This window comes from Galleria mellonella, unplaced genomic scaffold, assembly GCF_026898425.1.
Source record: "Galleria mellonella isolate WM207_F2 unplaced genomic scaffold, CSIRO_AGI_GalMel_v1 utg171, whole genome shotgun sequence".
Classification (NCBI taxonomy): domain Eukaryota; kingdom Metazoa; phylum Arthropoda; class Insecta; order Lepidoptera; family Pyralidae; genus Galleria; species Galleria mellonella.
In genome coordinates this window covers 3960987-3987541 of record NW_026442014.1, presented here as the reverse complement: position 1 = coordinate 3987541, position 26555 = coordinate 3960987, and the positions used below count along the sequence as shown (strand labels likewise).

Sequence of the window (26555 nt, the reverse complement as noted above, 5' to 3'; positions counted from 1 at the left end):
TATATTTTCCGTTAATAATCCAGTGGTTATTTTCAGTTTATCGTTTATCTTTATCAGAGGACTTTTTTATCGACATAATTGTTTTATTTCTAGATTTATGGCTTTAATTCCACAAAACTTGTTCGCAATGCAATTAACTAAAACTAAATTACTAATAACAATAATTACATCAATACCCATACAAGCAATGCCTTTTATGTTTGAAAATATGACTTAATCAGTCTTTGAGTTTGCCAACAAAGATCTTTGATAACGTAATGATAGACCTACGTTGCATAATATCTGTGATTAGTGACTTGATTGTAACACTTGTAGTATATTTATAATTTCTACATGTTTTCTAAAGTTATATATGCTCACATTTATCTTCAACTGTCCTTATTCAAAAATGTTTAGCTGGTTTAGTGTTTCTTAATCCAGCGTTAACAAAATGGTCATAAAACTAGTATTGAAACTGGTTTACCTTGATACGATCTATTTTACGCGACTTGATATTTACATAAATATAGGGATATATTTGTATTTATGGCCATTACAAAATAAGCTGACTATCTCAGACACCAAAGCAATTTATTTGCGATGGTGGAGACATGCACAATATCAAGTTACAGTGGTAACGTCTCTATACATTTCGTCTTTATCAAGCAAATAAAAGATTACTTAAAGTATTAACTAAAATTTATATATAGGTAAGTGAATCAATTAAAAGACATTGGAATAATTGTTCAATAAATAGTAAAAACTCTTTTTCTTTTCTCCTCTACCCAAAGGTTGATTGGCAGAAATGGCCTTAGCGATAAGACCGCCTTTTGTACTTCATAAATGTAATATATATTTATATATTAGCAATAAAAAGTAAATAAATAAAGACTCATAAATAAAATTAAGAAATTTAATGTGTTCTATGTTGAGTGCGAATTCAGAATGTTTATATAATCGATGATAAACTATCTGAACTTAAATATAATATATTTTTATTCAATGATCAAAAAGTAAACTTTATTATCACATTTAATTAAAAAAAATATATTGACGCAGATAGTATAATTTATTAAATAACTAATAGATTAATACAATATCATATTCCACCACGATATAAGAGATCATTTTTAAATCAGTTTAATTTACATATGACATTGGAAATTTTATCTGTTTGTTATGTTTTTATAATTATAGTGAAGGCCTAAAATTATTCACGCACATATATATTTTATTGAACGCTTCATTTTGATAGCTCGTGTGCTATTTGTGAACAAATTCCACGCTACGATTACGCATAAAGCGAAATGTCACTAATTTCATTTAATATCATCTTCTCCAATATGCACAGTTCTAAATAAATCGTTTCGGTGTCTGAGATTAGTCAGTTTATTTTGTAATATCCACCTCCACAGTAGAGGCGTTATATCATTGCAGCGTTGTTTACCAGGGTAGTGCCCAATCAATGTATAACAACCGGAGCTCACACTACTGACCCGATTTCTTGCATCTGTTTGAACATAAATTTCTTTCATAGCGCTCAACATTTTCGTTGAACAGTTTCTTTGAACACCGATAAATGAACAAAGTTGTTTTCCTATTAAACGTCCCGTTATTTTCTATCCATTATTAACAACTAGCTGTTATTCGTCCCGCGGCTTTACTCGCAATATAACAAAAGCGTCTACCAAACTTCTTTCAAATTCATTGAGCCATTTAAGGTTGATTAAGTAACAGTTCAAACATCTTTACAAATTTATTTATAATATTAGAAGGATTTAATAAAGACGAAAATGCAGTTCCTTGAATCAAGTTTTTAATCATATAGAATGCTTTTACCACGCTCATTCCCATATTGTACACGTGATTAGCATGAGTCAAGCTTGACCTGTAGGGCTCCTCAGTCCAAGAATAGACACGGAAGGAAAGCCAGTCAGTGGAGACACGTGCTCCCCAGATTATACGACCAATTCATGTACAACCGACACATAGTAAGGGCTAGAAGATGTTAGGAGGTCGCACGAAACAGTTGGGCGCCACCTTTCGGTATCTAGTTACGAATAATTTGCAACTGTGAACGACTTGGAGAGAGCACGCGCTAGATCAAAATCTCAGCACGAAACCATTGCGAGCTAGGAGAAGTTGATATTTTCTCGGAAAATAAACCTACAGCCATGTAATGAAGCTGTCACGTTCGTTATATTGAATCAGTTATTCGAATAAATGGACTCAAATCACCCGTAGCTACATATAGTGGTCTTAAGTCTGCATACGAGATTTGGCAATATAGAGTAAATAATGTTTAATTGGTCCCTCATCGGGTCAAGAAACCAGAGAGAACTAACTATGTTGTGGATATAATACCATTTTGCAATAATACGTGTACATATGTAATCAATGATTTAAACTAAAGCAATGACGTAATTTTACAAAATAATGATAATTTTCATTATTCATAATTATTTCAACTATAATAAGTTAGCCCTTATGTAATTTACATTGATTGTAAAGATTTTAAAATGCTACACTTATCGCATTATTGGTTGGCTATATTTATTTTTAATAGCGAACGAAATTCAATAACAAGATAACACACGGAAATGTACTAGCTGCTCGTGTAATCGCCTGATATATCTATCGAAGTCTACTCAATCGCTCTAATCTTATACTAAGTGCCGGCAGACCGACTAAATCGAGTTTTCAGTAAACATGTTTGGGCGTAACGCTTCGACCTTCCTTTTAAGACCCGATGTGCGATAGTTTTGTTTATTGTTATTATTATCATATTTATTTTATATTCGAACACTGAAGAGATACTCCATTGAGGCTGTTATCATTGCGCTAATCTTTTGTTTAAATCCTTTATATTTCAGTTTTGTTGCAAATGCCAAATTAATTTATATGTGGTCTGCTAACCATTTACGTAGAAAAGGTTAAGCGGATTTAAATAAAATTTTTACACATACATTCTTACATACATATTGAAATAAAAGATATCTTCGGATTTAGTAGTTGTTCCATTTCTTATGTTTAGTAAAAAATGTTCAGTGTATCGTGAAAACTCGTAACAACAGTTCGAAAAGTATTAACTTGTCGAATTAATGCAAAATTATTAAATTTTGCATTAATTTTTAGAACTTCCATCCTATAGTGTTAGTTGCAAGTACTCTATTTATTGGAACCTTCTAGAACTCAATCGTAATAGATTTTTATTGATTTACGCATTGAAGGCTTCTGTCGAAATTAATTGAAATTAAGGTTATACACCAAGGACGTGAACTCTATCTACTCTTCAAGATTGAGATACTTGTTATAAAAGGTTAAGCCTTAAAAAATTGTTAGTTATACAAGTAGTAGAAATTTTGCCTCAAAATTGGTTTTCTTTAGACTTATTAGTCTAAAAATACTCGTAATTATACTTTTTATAATCCTAAATAGTCTAGAAATTACTATCTAATCTATTAGACTGCATCTACTGATAAAATAAATAATATATAAAACTTTTGCAGTGGTGATTCATAAATGAATTGCAAAGACGAATTAATTTTTGTAACTAATTTAATATATAAAACAAATTAATTATTAATATGGGTCTAAAATGTATTATTTTTCTTTACTTCAAAGTCATTTCTATATTCGTTGAATATATCACTCCGGTTAAATATTTTATCATGACCACCTAACTTAATATATGTATATATATACAATATATGCTTTGGAATAATGTTTTATGTTTCCCTAAAATTGACTACTTGATAAGTTAATTTTGTATTGCAAAATTAGAGCTTCAAAACAGAACATGAGTAGCAGAAACTCAACCAATTCACGCTTCTAAATACAATCAACCATAAACAGTTTTAAATTAATGTCTCGAATATCACCACTTCTGTACTCTTTTTGTCCATAACCTAACTATATGTCGATTTCATTACTAGTTGTAAATGTAGTTGGTAAGTACAATTAGGTTGGTCAAAATATAGGCTCTTAAAGTATGTATAGTTATATCTATTGATCTTTGTCCGTGTAGCTAACTCTCTCTTTGTCCCCGTATACGGACATAGAGTTATTAGTGGTGTTTATGATGTCATCCTTGTAATTGTAGGAGTGACGCGACAACTCGCCTCGTGTGAGATGCAGAGTTGTAGCCACAAAACCACAACTAACACAATGCCTCCCACAATACATAAATTACAGTTTATAATTTTCTACTGTAAAAAGATTGTGAATTGATTTATTGCGTTCCTAAGATTGTTAGGAATCTTCATATACTTATAAAGAATTTGTTCATAAGAGACTTGAACAAATTTCTTTGATAAATGCATCGTTTCAACTGAAATGTTTGAAAAACATTTTATAATTATCAGCTGCCTCTAATGTGCAAAAAAATCATTAGTCAAATTATCATCATCAACAGTCGCTCGGTCATCAAATTTGTGCTTTGTGACTTATTTGGAATTTATTGTTTCATTCACTATTTGTAAATCAACAGCTTCTGCTGTAATCATCCACCCACAGTGACTGTTCAGGTGACATCACCGCGGGTCAGGCTTTTGACCTTACAGTCGATTAACTTTGTTTTGTTTTTGAAGCTATCACACCACAAGTCACCGTCTCGCCGATAATTTTAATAGTTGTTATTTATACGTTTACGTCATTACCTACTCATTTAAATTATCACAGCTCTTAATTTTATTACTTATTTTCGATTACAATTATAGGAAGTGACCTCATCGTGTCAGGACAATACGAGTACTCAACATTAATGTTTTAATAATTATATTTGTGTTTAAAATATTTTATTTGCATATTTTGCATAACGTTTTTGGACTGTTGTGATATGTTATTATTTAATTAATAGTTTATAATTATCAGGCATGTTTTTTATTAATCTATGTATTATTTACATTAGTTGCAGTATATGTTCTCACTATTCAAATATATATATATATATATATATATATATATATATATATATATATACTTTAATATTTTAAAATTAAATATTACTGCTACGTCTTTCACTAAGTTGAAGTGATGAACTCGCAACTTGCCGAAAGTTGGGGATAGCAAGTGACTCGGACCATGAGGAGGTTGCGTATATATTAAATAATAAAAACAATTATCATATCAACGATAACTTGCCACTGCTGAACATAGATCTCTCCTGTAGACTGCAATAAAGAACTGTTCTATGCCACCTGCATCCATTGACTCCCTGCAATGCATTTGAGGTCGTCGCTCCATCAAGTGGTCGTCCTACACTGCGTTACATACAATTAAAAATTAACTTAAGAAAACTGGTAATCATTTTGTTTATCATATTTTCCTATAAATAAACTGGAACAAACCGGTGAAATATTTTAAGTAATTACAGGCAATACTGCGGTAATCGCTTTAAAATACATAAATTAGACATAAATATGACATATTTATACACACAGCAATTTCAGTTAACAAGTAAGATTTCAATAGTAACAATTAGAAACATCTAATTATTTATTTAAACTTTGTAGTACAAAAGGCGGAGTTAATGCTATAGCCATTCTCTTACCAGTCAACCTTGACGATGTGCACAGATATTTGACGACGGTTTGGATAAGAAAATAATTTTTATTTTACTGTAATATGACAAATTACATACATACAGACATGTATAAATTAATATTATACATTATATATATATACACATATTGTGAACTACTACCTACTCTGTTAATTGTTTTGATTTAGAAGACTCAATAGGTATAATTCTGAGCATTTACTGTAAGTAGTGTTAATTGAAAAATGCTCATAAACGGATTACTCGTATTTAGACTAATAACAACTAAAATAATTTTATTTTTACTTTAATTACATTATTAGCTTACATAAAAGAGTAAGTATATTTTAAACGAAACAATACAATTTAACATATTTTGTAAATTGTATCACCGTTATAAATAGAAAACAATAGAATTCTCAACATAGTCGCTCACATCTGAATAAACATTACCGGGGGTGATATCAAAATTATAAAAGAAACGTTTAATATTATAAGCATATATTATGTTTAAACAAATGCTTATAAATTGCGATGATACTGCACTGCCGTGAATAACGTTGACAAATAAGAAAATTTACGATATCTTTTTATCGACCAAAAACAAAACAACCATATAAAACTAAAAATCTATCTTTTATTCTCACAAAATTAATTTATTTTCGGTTTAAACTATCATTAATGCTCGTTTCGTGTCCACCTCATCGTTTCGTATAGTTATTCAATAACAGTAAAAAATAACTCGATAAAAATTTGCTACGTAAAACTGTCATCGAATGTTAGTGATTTCAAAGCAAAACGCCTTGAAACTTACCAAAAATACTTTAAGCAATTTCAGTATTAATGCGAAATAATATTTTTAAGTCAATATTATTCTATTATAGAGAAGCAAATAGGTAGTTTCAAAGTCAATGTTAGCTAAATTATGAGTAATTAGTATTTACTATTCAGCGTATTTGTCGGAGGTTTCATTCCACATTTTAAACACACATTTTCTAAACGAGTCGTCAAAGACGCAAAACTTGATGTAAACGATTCCTGAATCGAAAAGCGGCAGACCGGTCTTATGTGTGCATAACTCTTTACAAGGTAGTTAGTTGCCACACCATAAATCTACGCAAATTGTTGAACTCTTTCCATTTTATGGTGGAATCATTGAATACCGATATGTAAGTGTAGCTTGATACGGTTGCTATAAATTCAAATGAACGATTTTGTTTCGTAAATACTAGACGAAAATATTCAATTCATAGAGTACATAGAAAGTGGTTAAAGCTTCAAATTTCTTTTTTAGATTTCTTAAATCAAAGTTGAACTAGTTTATGGTCAATTTTAGTGTTTTCTTCGATTCCATATTTTATTTTATTTTTTTATTTCATTTACTTTTGAATATGAAAGATGTTCTCAATATTCTAATTTCACTCTTACAACTAATGATTAGAATTTTATTATATCAGAATTATTGTCCTTTATTTTTTTTTAATGGGTGAAAATGGTATGGTAACTTCGCCTGCACTAACAGGATACGCTGGCAGAGCACCAGTGAAGGGTAATAGATGAGAATGAAAACAGGCCAATTAGCCCATCATGATGAATTCATTAGGAATTAACCATGATGGTTTACAGGGAGAACCGTGAAGAAGAAGAACAAGAAGGTTGACCTGGTTGGGTATATTGCTAGCAATGGGATTCTCAGTCTCCATTACTAACATTCCCTTTCGCCCCTATTATCCTCTATTGTTGTGTAATAAATATTGAAATTAGTAGGTACTAAGTGTAATTTTTTGCAACTTCTACTAAATTATTAGTTAGCAAGAAATTGCAAAGAAAAATAGATACCTAAATATAAAACTAGCTAAATTAACTGTGTCAATCACAATGTAACACATTTTTAAGTCATTGCAATTATTTATATGAATAGTGAAAAATTACTTAGTGAATATATACACCTACTTAACGTTACATTTACGTTGATTATTTTATGCATAATAACAAAGTCGTAAATATAACAAGCTTATAAACAAACTGTTATTTATTTAACCACCTGATTACTCACGAACGGCCCAAGCGTATATGGAGGTGATGTCATATTATTTTAACTTATAATTAATTTTACGAACGTCTTATTGTTCTCGATCGTTATGTTTTACGTACGAGCATTCTATGATCATAATTTGTTTTCTTCCCAACTATTCGAAATGCTAATGAAAATTTAATCGTGTTCATTCGTATATTATCGTTTTTAAGTATTATTTATATCCTGATACATATATATTTATATCATATTAATAACTTTAGTCTTTCTAGATTATTATCGTGCTTTACGTTGTATTGCAAAGAAGATTAAAATCGATAACATGACGTGAGCATCTGAAAGTGTGCACGTACGCAATAAGATACCACTACTTTAGTAGTGTCTTTGTTATATTTGGCCGTAGTCTAGTTAACCTGTTCGAAATTTATAAAGAAATCAATCCACTGTAACTAAATATGTTATTTACAGTAATTTAACAGTACTATAAATAATTTTAGCAAATTTTTGTTAGATTTTAGCATATTTATAATGAATTGTAATGCGTCTTCTAGCTACACGTGCCACATAATTATCACAGACTTTATCATTAAAATAATAAGTCTAAGATTATTATAATGCCCTTGGACGAATTATATCACTCGCTACTGTATTTAGCATTCGCGTAAGTTCAGTGCACTGATAATGAAAACGTTGCACCTTTTGTCGGTCACTTTCGTTCCGCGAACAATTGGCTGGCGCCACTCAGTGTTATATTTCGGACTTGCAGTGTCCGCGTTGACTTTAGAATTTTTTTATCGTTTCTACTCTATATAAACAGGCAACAAATTTTAAAAAGATTTGATTATTTTAATGTAACCAAATTTTATTTTTTTAAATATTTATCATTACCATTTATCTTTTGCAAATATGTGAATATGGGCAAAGAGTTTGTGTGCTTTTCGTCTTATCTCAACAGTGACATGTTTGTGTGCTATTTTGTTATCTAATTACCCACTAACATAAAAACATTTGCACGAATAACATTCACTGTTTAATTTACAACTATCATCTATAGGTGTTATAATTACAAGGAAACGGTGTATAAAAAAATCTTGTTCTTTTATTTTTCAAACGCCTCTTACAATTAAGAATCAATTTTACAAAGTCAATAAGTCTATTGGCTCACCCATCAATCTGCAACTGTGACGCAGGCGTCAATACTTTAACGAGATCCAGTGTAAACTAGCACTATTTAAGCGCACCACGGATTCCATTGATTGAGAAGGTCGTGACACCCACGTGAGACACCGCTAATAAAATCTTGTTAAGAGTCCTATTTTTATCCTGTTCTAATTATAACTCCAGACAAATCAGCTCATGCCACTTTTAGTGTGTCCTAAGTGTATACCTTGACTCATTTGAAAATTGAAAATACACGCTTTTAAAATGTCTCTACATACTCACATACTTCTGTAGGCGTAACAGAAAATATCTCATTCGTTTAATCTACATTCTCTGTTTGATATATTTATCATTTTGCAACTAAAATTTCGAAATATATTTTTATATTCTATTGTATATATTCTTTTGGCAATTGATTACGTCAATATTTCTGCTACTCGTATGATCCGCTATGGATTCTTTAATTATTTATAAATTATTGAATAGATAAACCGTATTACGTAATAAGTTTCATCTCCTTGAGTTTGCCAATGAGATAAGAGCTGATATTTTTTTGGTATCACTATTTATAATGTACGTTATAAGCACAATAATATTTGTTGATACTTTTTTAATTAAGATATTTTAATAAACACAAATGAACCTTAATTGATCATGGTAAACATCATAAGTGGCCTAAACATCGCAGCGGGGCTCCTCGCTACGACTTCATATATCTAATTTTAGCCTTTGTGGACTTTGGATAGTAATATTTCAAAGCTACGTGCTTTGTATTTCGAACCTAAGTATGCTTTATATGGATTTTTTACTTAGATCTTTATGATGGCTATTTCTGAATTCTTAGAACTGTGATAATTAAACGTGCACGTAGCAAGTTCTCTTGAGATAGACTTTTTATTTGCTCCAATTTAACGGAGAGTAACGTCAATTACTACATACGTATCCGCATGCTTAGTGCCGCTGAAACTATCATATATAAAGCAATTATATACACTCTTTCGAAATATCAAGAATGTTAGTAATTTGCACAATTTCAGCGTATTATTTTCTTAATAATAATCGATAATAATTAGTACATATTAATTTATATGATCAAAAATCTTCACATTAAGATAATTACCTTTTTTGTTTACTCCTAAACAGTTGACATGTTCCTGTTCTACTTGAAGATCATTATTCTTCTTGACAGTTCTGTTTTGATGTATTTTACTAAACATAATCTATAAAGTTAGGGCTCGGTTATCGATGTAGGTTGTGTTGTCGAGTTCAGGGTGCATGTATGAACCGCGTGGCAATGACGTGTGCGCCGCCATTTTAAATAGGCCGTGTGCGCGCGCAGACCATCAGTCGCCTGCTTGGTCGCGCAAGCGCTACTTGCTCTCGCAGCCGATTATTATCACTAGTCGCGCTTCAGTCGTTGCCGGTTGCGCACATATTATTTATTAGTGACCCTGAAAAATTAGAATAACGTTCAAATATGATCGACGTGGTGCAACAATCACGAGATGGCTGCCTCTATGAGATCAGACAAAAGGGACAAAAAGATCCCTGCTACGTTGTCGTGCCTGACACTAATGTACGTTGCCATCTTACATTTTTAATATTTCTTTTGACGTATTAAGGTTTTGTCGTGTAATTTATTTCTTAATCGCGGATTATTTCTATAAATGTTTTATTGACTACATTCAGTGTTTCTTCTATATTCCTCAATTTGTATTTATGATCAGTGTTCAGAAATCTTTTTCTTGTATTTTTATTTATTAATTATGTAAGTAAAATTCAATTTTATATTGTTACAGGATCTGGTCAAGAGTCACTTGATGTTCGCGGTGCGCGAAGAAGTGGAAGTTCTGAAGGAGCGCATCGCTGAACTGATGGAAAGGATCAACCAGCTCGAAGTGGAGAACACATTCCTGCGCGCACACGCCAGCCAGGACACACTGGCACAACTGCCAGCGGCGGGCACTAAGCCGCCGCCGCAGCCGCAGGGCCCGCAGCCGCCGGTCTCGTAGACCGCCGGGCTGGCGCACCTGATTATGACCGCCGGCCCCCGCCGGCCACGAGGTCCAAGGCCTCCCCCCTCGGCGCGCGATCCCGGCCGCTGCGCGCTGCACGCGGGACCCACGGAGTCACTTTGGCTGTGCTATGTTAATTCGTAGGTTAACAAGGAATGAGTGTAAGTACACTGGTCGGGCGCCGAGGGATGCTGCGACCGCGACCGCTGCCCTGCCGCGACCGCGTCTCGCCGTACGATGTAAATCACACAAGTGTCTAGTTAGCGCATCGCCACTAGCGCGGCCCCGTCCACTCATTGTATTCGCCGGGACGGGCCCCGCACACGATGAGCCTTCTATATTATGCTTCTCTGATTCATAGACGTATATTTTTCAGTTAATTAATATTTAGGGTGCAGAATTTCGTGCTAACTGCCATGCTTTTGCTACGCATCTCAGCAACGAGTCTTTAGTGTTTCAATGTATGTCGTCTATAGTTTTTATTCTGTTATCGTTTAGGTGTATACGCTATCCACATATTATTCCATATAAGATATCTTATAAGACGTGTGGTTTATTATGAATGTAATACAATTGTTGAGTATAATATTATGCGCATTGAACAATGACTGTGGTGTGTTAATTTATTTTCTATATTTTTTATATATCTAAGTTATTTATCAAGTTTTACATCTGTGTTATTGTTAATTTGAAAGCGTTCCTGGTCTGTCGGAGTTTAATGATCTGTCGATTCTGAATGTGTTGTGTGCCGTTTTCGTTTAGTTTATAATTTTAATTACGTGTTACATTTTTAAATGATAAATGTTGGAAATGTATTCAATCTGCAATTAATGTTTAAACCTTTACTGAAGAAGTAATTAATAGATAATGATCGTATAGTTGCGAGAACAAGAACTCGTGCGATTGCTGGCTTTAGTGGATTTTGCACGCTGAAATAAAAAAAAAAACTATTTTTATTCCAGCCCTAAGTATATCAGCTGTATCACTAATAGACGTTTATAGCAATTTAACATTGTATTTTTTTAATAATTAAATTGTTTGTATATAGTACAAGTTGTAATAGATACGTGAATAAGGAATGATGTACATAATGAACGAATGTGATGAAGGGAGACTTATCCCTTGGTCTGTTTACAGACAAGATAGCAGTAAATGCGATATATATCTAAAATATATAAGTTAAATATTTGCTGTATTTAATACTAGCTTCACTGTTATCTAAAGAGCCGAACAAAGCGCTGGTGACAATGTATGGATTGGAAAGTGCAAGAGTGAGTGTTTTATAGGCGGAGTTGAATGCCAAAGTAAGTTTGGATGTCCCAGCGAGTCGAGTGTGACTATTTTAACTATAGATTAATATTTTGTACAACGCTACTATGTGTATAGATGAAGTTAGGTCATCGTAATTATTGTGAATATACAGTAATTAGCTCCTACAAGCATTACCCTAATATAGATATGAATTATATGATACTGAATGTGTAAATATACTATATACAGAGAATGTCCATTGTAGCTTATGTTGAACAGAAAGGTTCCTCATATCCAATAAATAAATACAAAACTATTAATACGTGTCTTTATTATTATGACTTAATTATTCATACCCTATACATACCCGATCCTATCCCGAAAAATACCTATAGACAACTATTACATACATTACATATAAATAAAAAGAAATTGAGCAGTTCACACAGAGCTATTTATCGTTTCGATCAATTGAAACTAGAAGTTTAAGGTTCCACCTTTTGTACAAAATCGGATATGATATCGCCATACATACGATCCATCGTTTGGTGTTTAAATTATTAGTCCAATTTATATACTTAGTATACATAGTTATACAACTTTAAACAAGTAATTTAACAATAGAGTTGATTTTAAGGCGACACAGGGTCGATTCTGAGTAGCTATTTCTCAAAATTCATCTTTAAACTTTAAATTCCATATTACAGTGAAATTTTTACTCTAAGGGCCAATATGAACTAAATTTGTAATAGATTTAAGTCAAAACTATTATAAATTTTATTTATGACGGTCCATAAAATAGAAATTTCGCGAAACTATCAACATTAAAATGTTAGGTTAAGAGATAATTTTAGAGAAATGGTGCTTCCAGAATCATTCTCTAAATTTGTTTCTCAATTGAAATTTTAATGTCATAGTTTAACAAAGTCTTACACTACGAACCACAAAACTCGATGTGAAGGTACTTTGATTAAATTCTACAATTTCTTTATGTTGAGAATAATAATTTCATTGTAATAACTGGAATTTTAGAAATAACGCTTCAGAAATAATTCAATAATTCTCTATTTTCTCTGCTTACTCCCAATCATCTTAACGTATAGGTAGTTAGAGTTTAAAAATGATAAGAACCTACCTACCTACTTATATAATATTTGCAATATGTCTTAGAATTTACTTTTAAAAGTTGTAAATAAAGGATAGATTATAATACTTATTTAAATTCCAAAATCTTACAAGAAAGATCATCTTTTAACCCATTAATATATATAGATAGCTCGTAAATTTTTGTGGTATACAAATAGTTTGTTTAATGGTCATGAAACACACCAACTGCTACTATCTTGGAAAATATTACATAATGAGTATAGGTAATAGGTATTATATTATCTGTGGTAGTACTTACGTACTCTAAATTCTGAATATAAAGTAAAAAAATACTAGGTAAATATATACTTACTACATAATTATTATTTTTTAGTTTAAATTTCGAATCCAACAAGACGAATATTTGGTGCTAACATCGCCATCTATTTATACTCTATTATAGTCCTAAACAATTTGTGACCGACGCCATCTATTGATGATCTACGGTAGTATCAACGATGTTCTAAATAGAAAAATTGTAAACTGACAGCAAACATTCTAATAATTAAAAAGGACCACTCTATGCTAAAACGCGCTCCAGAAGCAATTGAGTTAGCCTTTGAAACAAATTGTAAGTAGATGTATGTATATATCTGAGACCATACATGTATCCTATCTATATTTTACGTTTTATTTTGGGTAAATACTGTTCTTTATCTATGCTATGACCGTTGAAGGGATTCATAATAATTTTGACGTTGATGACGTTTTTATGTCATTTTCAGTTATTACTTACCCTGTGTTACTGTCACTTTAGTGTCGAAGTGAGTCAGAGTCATAGAGCCATGTCATAACATAATGTCAACATTATAGGCTTTTAACTAATACAAAGTATTAATTATTTATTTAAATATGGATAATATGAGTTTAAAAGAAATACAAAGCAAATTGTTGCTTTGGGAAGGTTCAGACAATGCTTTGGCTCCACTTACTTCAGACCAAAGGGAAGCAATACTCGATTTAGAAGCACTTATACTCGGTGGATCAAATGAAGTCAAAGAAGTTTGTACCTATACCTTGATTTTATTGTAATATCATAAAGAATTAAGACCACTGTAAAAATAATTCAGTATTTATAAACTTATGGGCTCTAGCCTATTGCCAAATTTTGTATAATTTTTTTACTATTTTTAATCTAGTTGATGTAGTTATTAACAAAATTCTACCTAATAAGTTTTTAATAAATAACTAAATGTATCAATATTTTACATATATATATGGATATATATATATGTCGAGCTGGAGCTCGTTTATATGTTTATAAGTCATAAAGACAGGTAGGCAGATGTGTTACATGTGCCTCTTATAATAAAACCAATTAAAGGCAATAAATGAATTATTATTTCTTGATTTTCAATATTCTTCTAGGAAAAACCTCAAACAAAATTAAGTAATAATAAAGAAAATGCTTTAGTCCCTTCTGTGGATACAACATATGAATTTCTGGAATGGTATGAGAGTTTATGTAATAATACTATAAAGGCTGATGATGCACCATATGAAACATATTACAAACAGTTGGAAGAAAGAAGAAATGAGTGTGTTTCATTAACAGATCAGGTTTGTTATAAATATTTTAAATTTAAAATTGAAATTTTGTAAAGAAATTTAGATATTTATTTCTTTATTAAAGAACATTTTTTAAAAATGTAAATGACAAACATGCTTACAGCCAATTTGATAGAAAATGGTAACATCAACTTTTTTCAAAAAATTCAAAATTAAAAAATTATTTATTCATGTAGGACATTTTAGCCGCTTATGAACGTCAAATTTTTACATTATAATTTTATTTTTTTCCCTACCGTCCAGTTCGGTATATAGATCCAATTGAGAAGAACTGGCAAGAAACTCAATTGAATTACTTTTTTTTTTAAGCCAGTTTATTTACAATGTATATTTATATAGGTGTCTATGTCTAACATTAAATGAAAATTCAGTGCATGAACAACTATTGCCATGCACACTCGTCATTCAAGTAATCGTTTAGTGAGTAATAGGCTTTGCTCAGTAAATATGATTTAACAGATGTTTTGAATTTATTTAAGGGTAATTCCAACATATCCTTTGGTATCTTATTGTAAATTTTTATACCTATTCCCATAAAAGACCTATTAACTTTTTCTAAATGATACTTGGGGACAGCAAGTTTGTCTTTAAATCTAGTATTAATATTATGAATATTGCTGTTTTTTGGAAATAAGTCAAGATTTTTATGAACATATAGGACAACATATATTTGAATATATAAATTGAGAAGCAATGGTGAGAATATTTGCCTCTTTGAATTTCTCTCTTAATGAGTCACGACTCTTCATACAGTAGATCGCTCGAACGGCACGTTTTTGTAATATGAATATATTCTTAATATCTGCCGCTTTTCCCCATAGTAATATTCCATAAGAGAGTAAACTATGAAAATAACTAAAATAGACTAATCTAGCAGTATCAGTATCAGTGTACTGTCTAACTTTACGCATGGCAAAAGCTGCTTTGACATGTTATTGTATTAAATACTGAGAAATGTTAAAGAAAATTTTTATTTATTCTTTCCCATACTACTCCTCTTCCAGATTGATGCAACAATGGCAGATTTGAATAAATTGTCCGAACAGTATGAGTTAGTCTCAAATAAAACAAATGCATTACATATAATGAGTGAGCAACTGTTGGCTGATCAAAATAAACTGTCCAGCATTGGTAAGTTTAATTTATTGTTTATATTTTAACCTTAAAAAAGTCTTGGAGGTTCAGAACATTACTTTATTGGGGGGGAGAAGGGATTCTTAGTAATGGGGACTGGTAGCCCCATTATTAGTAATATGTCCTGTTAGGTCGACCTCCATGCGGTTCCCCCTGGAAACCATTGTGTTCAATTTATCACAGTGGGATAACTGACCTGCCTTTTCATCCTCATCTATTAACATTTACTGGTGTACCTGTTGCACAGATGGGGATACCAAACCATTACAATCCACTAAAAAAAACATTACTTCACTTGAATCATGATAGGATTTGCTTAGCATAATCTGCCATGTTTAGTGAGCCTCTTGCGCTCAGGGTATAATGTTAATAAACTGGTTCATTTACATCGGTTGATTATATGAACAAAATCCTATTCTAATTTATATACAACTGGGTTTAACTCCCTTTTTAAAGACATTAAATTCTGTTAATTTAATCATAACTTTATTTAGTAATAATATTCATTTTGTAATGTGACTGTAGACTAATTTATTTATTTTATTAATGATTTTCATGTTTGTGTTTTTTATAGGTGAAGACATAAAAAACAGGTTGCATTATTTTACACAAGTGGAGCACTTGTCTCAACGACTGAATAGCCCCACAATGTCTGTGAACAGTGAGACATTTTTCATTGTTCTTGCAAAGATTGATGAATGCTTGGACTATATGAAAAATAATGTAAGTAAAACATGAAAAAATAATGTACTATGCTTACTAGTCTATAGTAATTATTTATTATTGATGAATTTAATAATATAAAATTCATGTATCACTATATTTAGACATTGTTTAAATAAATTTAATGTATTTTTGTGAATGTGAATGTTTAGTTCTAGACTGAATGATAGGTTTGATCCTATGCTATTGTGTTCGGGTAACAAATCTCTTTTAGATATGAGTTTATCTTTGCTCACATTGTCTAAATAATCACAATAAATAATTGAATATATTAATTGAGTTTGTTAAATCCATACACTGACAATTACTCTCTCTGTTTGACATAACGGTAGACTGGTAGAGAATGTCATTAAGCATTAAATCCATCCTGTAGGCATAGTTTAATGTGTGCAAAGGTATAAATAAATATACAGTTTTGGATTTAATAAATGACTTGTTGTCAAGAACTTGCAACCATAAAAAGTTGGTGTAGACCCCTAGATGAAATGAAATTTATTTGCTAGTAACATTGTAGAAAAGGTGTTGCATTTGTGAAGTTTATAAGATGTCCATTATGTTTCGCCACATCAAATGGCATGCAAATATTAATTATTGAATTTATCTACAGATAGGTCATTTTATACAGGTAAATTATATATTTAATTTTCAATTATTTACTACATTATACAATAAATCACTACTAGTACTAAGTGCACACTTTGGTCATGCATTATAAGCAGCCAATAAATAATAAAAATGATAGAAATGTCAAATAAAATTAAAATTACAATTTAAATTTCAAACTAAGTCAATGTCACAACATTAATATATACATTTATAGCTTACAAAAATTCATTAATATTGTAAAAAATATTTTCTATTAATCATGTTTTCAATTTTAATTTAAAATAATTTAACGGCAATTCTCTTATTTTTTTCGGTATTCTATTATAAATTTGAATAAAATTATATCCACCATTCTGTTAAAACCAACAACCAACTGTTAAAATCAAATAGGTTGAGCTACACTAATATCTACATTATTAGTAAATGTGTCATCATCATCTCCCAACCCTTATCCCAATTATTATATGGGGTCGGCGTAATATGGTTTTATCCTTATTACAAAAAGATTTGGCTTATAGTTTTACGACCGGCCGCCTGCCTGACGTCAACCCTCTTTGGGAATGCATTTGTTGGTGGTTAGTAGATGATTAGTAGTGTATAATTTGAAAATTTCAGAACACCTTCAAGGAATCACATACCTACCTAGTCAAGTACAGGCATCTACAAAATCGTGCTATTTCGCTTATCCGGTCTTACGTCACTCATGTGCTAAACCATGCCACGGAACAAGTGCTATCTCCTACAGATGAGGATCAGACAGACCAAGAGACAATTGACACAGCATATGCTGTGTACTTTGGCAAGTTTCAAGCTGCTGCGCCGAAATTGAAATTAGTTATAAGTGAAATAGAAAAGAGGGCAGAAGTAAATACAGAGTAAGTATTTTTTACACTTACTGGTTTTTACCTGCAAGTCGCAGTCGTTTGCGTAACCGGTATGTGTTTACTGCAAGGGATAAAAAGTGTAAAATTTATAAATCATTAAAGATTTGCTTTACAAAAAGTAAGTTATCAGCTTTTAGTTATCGAAATCCATATTTTACAATTTCTTTATAAAGTAATTTTTATTTAAAAGAATTTATACTAGCGCATACCAAGGTATAGCAACGTCGCAATTATCTGTAATTTTCAAAAATAATCGAAAAATTTTCAATGTTTCTGATTGATTATTTAAAAAATACTTTTTTAACAAATGTTAATCATAGAATACTTAGAGTATAAACCTACTACTAAAAACTTTGTATTGTTTACTTGCCGTTTTGTAATATACGCGCGCATGCTGTCAAAAGTGCGTCGTGTACAGCGATTCACATTTATTTTTTTGCATTGACAACTCTAGTGATTACACAGATTCGTGTTCCAATTTCGTCAGTATAGAGGCAGTGCCGACTATTAACATAATGTTTACTCACCAGAGGGAGACTTTGTACAAAAGTCGATTGCTTGGGTACCTCTGTCCTTTTCGTGTTTCAACCGTGAAGCAGTTGTGTTTGCATGACTGTGTTTCGGTTTGAAGGGTGGGATATGGCGTAAATTTACTGGGTACAGAGGAATAACACCTGAGTCCTCGGGAATGGCAAAGCATGGGGGGTATCGTGGGCGAGACAATATACTCTGTTATGTCCACGGTACTGCTCATGTCTATAGGCGACGGTTACCACTTTCCATCAGGTGGGCCGTCAGCTTGTTTGCCATTCTAAGTTGTATAAATAAAAAGAGGTTACTAATTACGGTAAGGTACGCGCACGTGCTGTCGGAGGTGCAGCAGGCGTACAGCGAGCGGCGCGGGCGCGTGGCGGGTGCGGCGGCGGCGGCGGCGCTGGCGGCGGCTGCGCGCGCGCACCGGCGCGACCACTGCGGCCTGCTGCGCGCCGCCTGCTCGCTGCTCGCGCACGCCTGCCGCGACGAGTGCGCCCTCTACGACCACTTCTTCCAGCGCACCTCGCCAGCGCTCGAGTGAGTTGCTTTATTTTGTGTAAACTCCCATCAGTGTATGCCGGCTGAAAACCCAGTGACCCGGAGGTCGTCGCCTCCGGAGTTGAAGCCGAGGTAATAGGGTATGCCCCGAGGCCCTTACCTCGTCCGCCCACACATCATCCGGCGGGCAAGAGAAGACCATGTTGTTGTTCCTTATTACATTAGGTAGTTGTTTGATTTTTTAAGGGACTTCCTAAGGAAAGAAATTTTGATTTGTCACATCTGCTTTTTACATGATACCTTCAACAGCATATAGATTTTAATAATACTTATTGTAATGTGTAGGATATTATTTCGGTCACAGTTTCATATTTAATTTTGGCATGGTTGAAGCTGTTATGTTTCCTTTACTGAACAAAATCTTGTTTGTAGACATAAATTTTAAGTAAATCCAACATGTAATTACACGCTTTGGCGATCATCAATATAATATTACGCTAAGTAGACTATTTGTGGGCCAGCAAATCCAATCTTAGGCCACATTATCACTTTCCATCAGGTGTGATCGTGATCAATCGAAGGACCCTTCATTAGTAAAAAAAGATATAGTAACTGATAACAACTTAGCTCGAAGGACCAAAAACATGTGAGGATTATTCTTACACTTTCGTGATGTTGCTACTCGTATTTCATTATTTTTATAAAGGTTTTAAAAATAAACCATCCTTAAATTGCTTTATTGTTATTAAAATTATTGGCATGCAAATAGGTATGAGAGGACTTTTAATAAATGATAATGGTATGGTAACCCCGCCTGCGCTAACGGTATACGCTGGCGGGGCACCAGTTAGGGATGATAGGTAAGAATGAAAAAGCAAGCCAGTTAGTCCATCGTGATAAATTCACCTGAAATTCAGCACGATGGTTTCCAGGTAGAACCACGTGAAGGTCGACTTAGTTGGGCATATTGCTAGCAATAGGAGGTAGTCCGCATTAATAACAATGCGGTATGTGAGGTCGCCCATACTTGTATTGTTTAATTTTAGACTTTAATGCATTACATAACGTTTCTAAAAACACAATTAAATATGTTTTCAGGGAATATCTCCAATCACTATGCAACGGACTGTACGAAACACTACGACCCCATATCATTCACATTAATCATTTGGAGACGCTCGCGGAATTGTGCGTCATATTGCGTGTAGAAGTTATCGAGGAGCAAGTTAATACTGACCGTGAGTGTTTTTTTTAATTAATATATATATATATATATATATATATATATATATATATTAGTCACGACCGGTTTATTTACTCGTCCAACTTCGTCATTATTGGCCACCACCAGTCCACTGCTGGACGTAGATTTCTGCTAAATTATGGACTGGCAAATCTTCCCTTATGGGAAAAGCTTATGCTCAGCAGTGAACAGTCAACGGTTAATATAATAATATAAATAAGTAATGTCTGTACAGATGAGAGACATGTCCCTGAAAGCAAAACTCATCGCGTAAGCATTAGCCGCGTCTATCAGTGGTAGCAGTTTTTTTTTTACAACACAGGGGGCAAACGAGCATGGCTCACCTGATGGTAAGTGACTACCGCCGCCCATGGTTACCCACAACACCTACGGCATAGTAGTACATAGAATAGCCATAAGGTAACTAACATTACGGAGGAGTATAATATAAACGGGTACTGGCTTCGCTTCAAATTATTTTCTCCTACATTCTTCACGACTGTGGAACGCGCTTCCTGATACCATTAAGAGACTACCGACTAAACCGTCTTTAAAAAAAAAAATATTCATGCTTACTTTTTTACTTTATCCGAGCAGTAGGTAAGTACTTTATTTTATTCTCAATTTCGTGCATAATACAGTATATGTCATATATGTGTAAGTGTATTTGTTATTTATATATATTTATTCGTTTATATATGTAATTTATTATGTATGTATTTCAATAGTTACTAGTACTGCATTCGAGTATTCTGACACTTCCCTATGGTTGACTGGGAGAGAATGCTTTTAGCATTAAGTCCGCCATGTACACTTTTTTTTATACAACTCAGAATGGCAAACAAGCTGACGGCCCACCTGATGGAAAGTGGTAACCGTCGCCTATAGACATGAGCAGTACCATGGACAAAACAGAGTATACTGTTTCGCCCATGATACCCCCCATGCGTTGCCATTCCTGAGGACTCAGGTGTTATTCCTCTGTACCCTGTAAATTCACGCCATATACCACACTTTAAACCGAAACACAGCCATGCAAACACAACTGCTTCACGGTAGAAACACGAATGGGACAGAGGTGCCCAAGCAATCGACTTTTGTACAGAGTCTCCCTCTAATATGAACATGTGTTGGGGGGAAGGGATTGTTAGCTATGGAGTTTGACAGCCTCATTGCTAGCAATAGACTCTATCAGGTCAACCTCCGTGTGGTTCCCCCTTGGAAACCACCGTGAACAATTCTCGTTGAATTCGTCACGATGGGCTAACTGACCTGCTTCATCCTCGTCTACCATCCTTCACTGGTGCCCTATCAGCGTATACCGATAGCGCGGGTGGGGTTACTATTTCATTATCACCTATATATAAAAATAAAATATGAACAAGTGCGTACGTGGTGTGCAGCCCGCGAGGCGCTGCGCGCGCTGGGCGGCGCGGCGCGCGCGCTGCTGCAGGACGCGCAGGAGCGGCTCGTGTTCCGCGCGCACGTGCACCTGCGCGCCGACGTGCTGCACTACCGCGCCGCGCCCGGCGACCTCGCCTACCCCGACAAGCTCGAGATGATGGAGGTACCGCCTGCCTCCACCTACCCACCACTACTCACCTACCGGGGGGAAGGGATTGTTAGTAATGGAGACTGAGAATCCCATTGCTAGCAATATACCCAACCAGGTCGAGCTCCTCGCGGTTCTCACTGGAAACTATCATGGTTAATTCCTGATGAATTCAACATGATGGGCTAACTGGCCTGTTTTCATTCTCATCTATAACCCTTCACTGGTGCTCCGCCAGCGTATCCCGTTAGCGCAGGCAGGGTTACCATTCCATTTTCACCCATCAATATAAAAAAATATCCGACCTCCACGCGGTACCCCCTGGAAACGATCATGGTTAATTCTCGTGGATTTGTCATGATGAGCTAACTGACTTGCTTTCATCTTCACCTATCATCTTTCACTGGTGCCCTGCCAGTGTATACCAATAGCGCAAGCAGAATCACTATTTCATTTTGATCCATTAAAAAAAACTACCTACCCACCTCCCTATTCAAATTGCGTTTAATTAAATTCGCTAGGTGATCTTTAAAGTAATAGGGAAGGAGAACGGGTCAAAATACCTGCACTGACAACATGACATAATGATATGTACGAGGTCTGTCCGGAAAGTTCGTATAAAAGTGTTCTGGAATGCGAGAAAGAGGAGTGGGGAGGCCAGGTAAGCGCAGGACCCCTTCCTTATGTCCCTAACAATGCTTCAGTTCTGGTCTGACCGCCGTGCGGTGCGAACTGGCTTGTCACGCCATCTGTGAAGTTACCTCTTAACGAAACCCCGTCGGCATGGAGCCCGCTTCCGTTGAAGAGCAGCGCGTCGTAATCAAGTTTCTCTCGAAACTCGGCAAGAATGGCCGTGAAAGCAAAGAGTGGAAGACATCCGGGGAACCACGAACAAAAAAATCAAGAAAATCCCGCTCAAATGTCAAGACAATGTTGATTGTTTTTTTCGATGTTCGGGGGATTGTCCATCAAGAATTCGTCCCTCCAGGCCAGACAGTTGATGGAAAATTCTACGTCGATGTGCTCAGACGCCTCAAAGCTCGTGTGGCACGAGTTCGTCCAGAATTGGCGCGAGAGGGGCGTTGGATTCTTCACCACGACAATGCCCCTGCCCACACCTCTCTTGTTGTCCGTGAGTTTTTGAGTAAAAATTCCATTACGGTGACCGAACACCCCCCTATTCGCCGGATTTGGCCCCGTGTGACTTCTTCTTGTTCCCAAAAACCAAATTGGTACTTCGGGGGCGGCATTTGGGGGACATAAATGAGATAAAAAAAGCTACGACGGGGCAGCTGAGAAACCTACAACCAGAGGACTTTCAAGGAGCCTTCTCACAGTGGAAACGGCGTTGGCACAAGTGCATTATGTCACAGGGGGAGTACTTTGAAGGGGATAAAATTGATTTACCTGAATAATTGTAAAATAAAATTTTTAAAAAACTTTTATACGTACTTTCCGGACAAACCTCGTATATATAAATATAAAAAAAAAAACATTTTTTGATGGATGAAAATGCTATGGTAATCCCGCCTGCGCTAACGGGATACGCTGGCGGAGCACCAGTGAAGGGTGATAGATGAGAATGAAAACAAGCCAGTTAGCCCATCATGATGAATCCGTCAGGTATTAACCATGATAGTTTCCAGGGGGGACCGCGAGGAGATCGACCTGGTTAGGTATATTGCTAATAGTAAAAATTGTCTATTGTTGAAGTCACGTTGATGCCATCACACGGTCTGGTCGACGTCAATACTGGGCACGTTATGCTACATCAGCTGTATGAATTGCTGTCTATCCAAAATTCCATGTGTATTTATTGGGATCACGCAGCAGCACGAGCGATATTATACAGCACGAGCAGTTCTCGTGCTGTATAATATCGTAACAATTTGTAATCATAAATAGTGGAGATTGTTGATATTATAAAAAATTCGCCCCTCGAGATGGGTTTACTGGAAGTATTTTCTGTCTGGTCAATCTCCACGCAATTTCTCCTTGCAAACTGTCATAGTTATTTCCTGATAAATTCATCACGACGAATCAACTGGTTTGACTACTTCTCATCTGTCCCGCACTGGTACTTTGTCAACGTAGACCAATAGTACAGGTGGGGTTACCATTCCATTTTTAACCCTATAAAAACCAGCATTCAGGATATCTAATATTTTAATTGCCTATACCCTTAAATTAGACAATATTTCAATAATAAAAGCTGTATATTTTTTTTCAGCAAATCGCGTTATCCATCCAAGAGCAGAGTTTAAAACGAAGCGATTCCCGCAACTCAATGGTATCTGACATTTCTGCTACTTCCCAAGAAGTAGCCAATATCAATGTGGACGCCCAACGAAGGCCCCAAGCCTCCCCAGCTGATCTTCACGGCATGTGGTATCCAGCAGTGAGAAGGACATTAGCAGCACTTTCGAGACTATACAGATGTCTGGAAAAGAAAGTGTTCCAAGGATTAGCCCAAGAGGCGATATCACTCTGTGTACAAAGCATAGATAATGCAGCGCAGCAGATTTCAGCGAGCAGAACAAGCATAGATGGAGAACTCTTCCAAATAAAACATTTGTTAATCCTGAGAGAACAAATTGCACCTTTCCAAGTGGATTTTGTAATTAAAGAAACCGTATTAGACTTTAGTAATGTCAAAAATGCCGCGTACGGTTTGATACAGAAACCCAGACAGATATTTTCATTGAATACCAACAATGCATTGCTAGAGTTCCTTCTAGAAGGTACACCGATGGTGAAGGAGCATCTCTTGGACTCCAGAAAAGAAGTAGATAGGCAGTTAAAGGCCTGCTGTGAGATGTTTATTAAGGATGCTACTGAGTTATTAGCTGGACCACTGATTACTTATATTGAAAAGGTAATTTCTTTATTCTAAATATTGTATGTTTTTAAGAATTAGAGTAGAGTGATGGACAGTGATGCACATTAAGTCGTAAATTTAAAAAATTTCATTGCGCGGCGTCAAAAATATGAATCGTTAATTATATGACTGTGGTGCATTTCTGGTGGGAAAGTAGTCTAGCTTCTGATTTAGGCCATTTTCATTTTGGCTAAACTGTCCCTTCCCTGTATATATTTTATTCGTCATTTTACCAAATGTTTTAGAATTTTATTACCAAGGAAGGTAGACGTCGGGCAGGGACAGTTGTAAAACAGAAAACCTAAACCTTAATGTTTAGTAATAATTCACTCTGACTCGTTCGTTCGAGCTCTCTCGCTCCCGCCACTCAGCACGTATAACACGTCGTCACTTTATATATAGTTTAAAATAATAAATAATCAATATTACTAAGTGCCTTTGGACTTTACATCCACTAAAACCTGCATACCATAGTAAGGTATATAAATAATATACACTTAAGTAATATGGATAAAAAGATATTTCGCCGACCCTAAGTATTCGGGATAACTGGATAATGGCTGAAAGATGATGATGATTAGCCATTGTATGCAAGATTATGAAATTTACAATTTTGTTTTCATTAGATATTTCTCTAATTCTAGGCTCAAGCATTCACACCTATTGAACAGTTGAAATCCCAACCGTGGGCGACGCCGGAGGAGACTGCGACAGTAGTGAAGGAAGCCCAGAAGAGAATCAAGATGCACCTTGCACCTTTACAACGCTCTATGCAACTGTATCTAGCAAATAAGGAGACAGAATTTATACTCTTCAGACCAATAAGAGTAAGTGTGAACATACTTTTCTCCTACAAAGACTGAGGCTGTGGAATGAGCTCTCTTCTGAGGTTTACTACTAGAAACTATAGTATGGGGTTCTTTAAAAGGGTGTATTAAGGTTTACTCAGGGTTGACAATGCGTACGAGACACTTTTAACTGCAACACTAAAGGTGCAAAAAAAGTGCCACAAACCAAAATAATTTAAGATTATATTCCACAAAACAAACTGATTTTAATTGTAACAAAACCAAAATTTTTTGTTTTTAAACTAAACTACTTAACCGATATTTATAAAATTTCTATGGGACCAATATGTATATCGTTTCGGAAATAAAAAAAAATCTAATTTGTTTATACCTGACGTAGTTAGGAGGTTTTTTTTTACTAAGTTTACATAGTTTGTAAGAAAACTGTTAATAACAAAATGGACCAAATTGTAGTCTGAATAATAAAGTATATTATAAGTATATTATTATATAACATTAAAACAATACAATTGAATTGAACCCTTTTTTTGAAGTCGGCTAAAAACAGACAGTCCGCTATTAGAACACTTAAAATATACAATCAAAACTGTTGAAAATTGTTTTTTTTAAATTGACAGATAATTCTAATGTCTTACAGAATAATGTCGTCGGTTACTTCGTACAAATTGAACAAACTCTCACAAATGCTGGTTACTCCTACGAAGATACTCTCATAGTCGCCTGCCCAACTCCTGAACAGGTGTCCGTCTTTATTTCCTCTGCTAGTCTAATAAGCCACAACGAGCCAGTGTTACCATACGGCAAAAAGAGGAAGACCAGTACAGTGCGCAAGCCCAGTATTGCCAGCGTGCAAGAGAAAGAAGAAAAACCCACAATTGAACCCACTGGCTCTGCTAATGTGTAATTTATATTAAAAAAGCTATCAAATATTAAATATGTCTAAATAAGTTTTAATAAAATGTAAAAATATTTATGAAATGATTTACTTGTTTTATTATA

At 34.3% G+C, this 26555-nt stretch overlaps 2 protein-coding genes across 4 annotated transcripts in view; both read left to right on the top strand.

The window, feature by feature from the left end:
• The window catches only part of LOC113518030 (protein bunched, class 2/F/G isoform-like), a 190386-nt gene extending 178086 nt beyond the window's left edge, over positions 1–12300 (top strand). For all 3 annotated transcript variants that reach the window (XM_052892836.1, XM_026902778.3, XM_026902779.3), the window contains one exon: positions 10514–12300. In XM_052892836.1, the coding sequence (XP_052748796.1) occupies positions 10514–10726 (213 nt within the window). In that variant the 3' untranslated portion in view covers positions 10727–12300. The remainder of the gene's footprint in view (positions 1–10513) is intronic.
• Positions 12301–13886: 1586 nt separating this feature from the next.
• On the top strand, positions 13887–26537 carry LOC113518056 (conserved oligomeric Golgi complex subunit 3). Its single transcript, XM_052892837.1, has 11 exons — positions 13887–14128; positions 14495–14686; positions 15700–15826; positions 16404–16552; positions 17774–18033; positions 18895–19113; positions 20173–20312; positions 21721–21884; positions 24100–24744; positions 25392–25574; positions 26194–26537. The coding sequence occupies exons 1-11, from the start codon at positions 13979–13981 to the stop codon at positions 26458–26460; spliced, it is 2496 nt and encodes an 831-aa protein (XP_052748797.1). The 5' UTR covers positions 13887–13978; the 3' UTR covers positions 26461–26537.
• Positions 26538–26555: the final 18 nt, after the last annotated feature.

Bases quoted from the DNA above. Each gene is read 5' to 3' on its own strand.
- LOC113518056 (XM_052892837.1), top strand. From the start codon at position 13,979: ATGGATAATATGAGTTTAAAAGAAATACAAAGCAAATTGTTGCTTTGG. The intron at 14,687-15,699 runs GTTTGTTATAAA...CTCCTCTTCCAG, and splicing joins GTGTTTCATTAACAGATCAG to ATTGATGCAACAATGGCAGA. The intron at 21,885-24,099 runs GTACCGCCTGCC...ATTTTTTTTCAG, and splicing joins ACAAGCTCGAGATGATGGAG to CAAATCGCGTTATCCATCCA.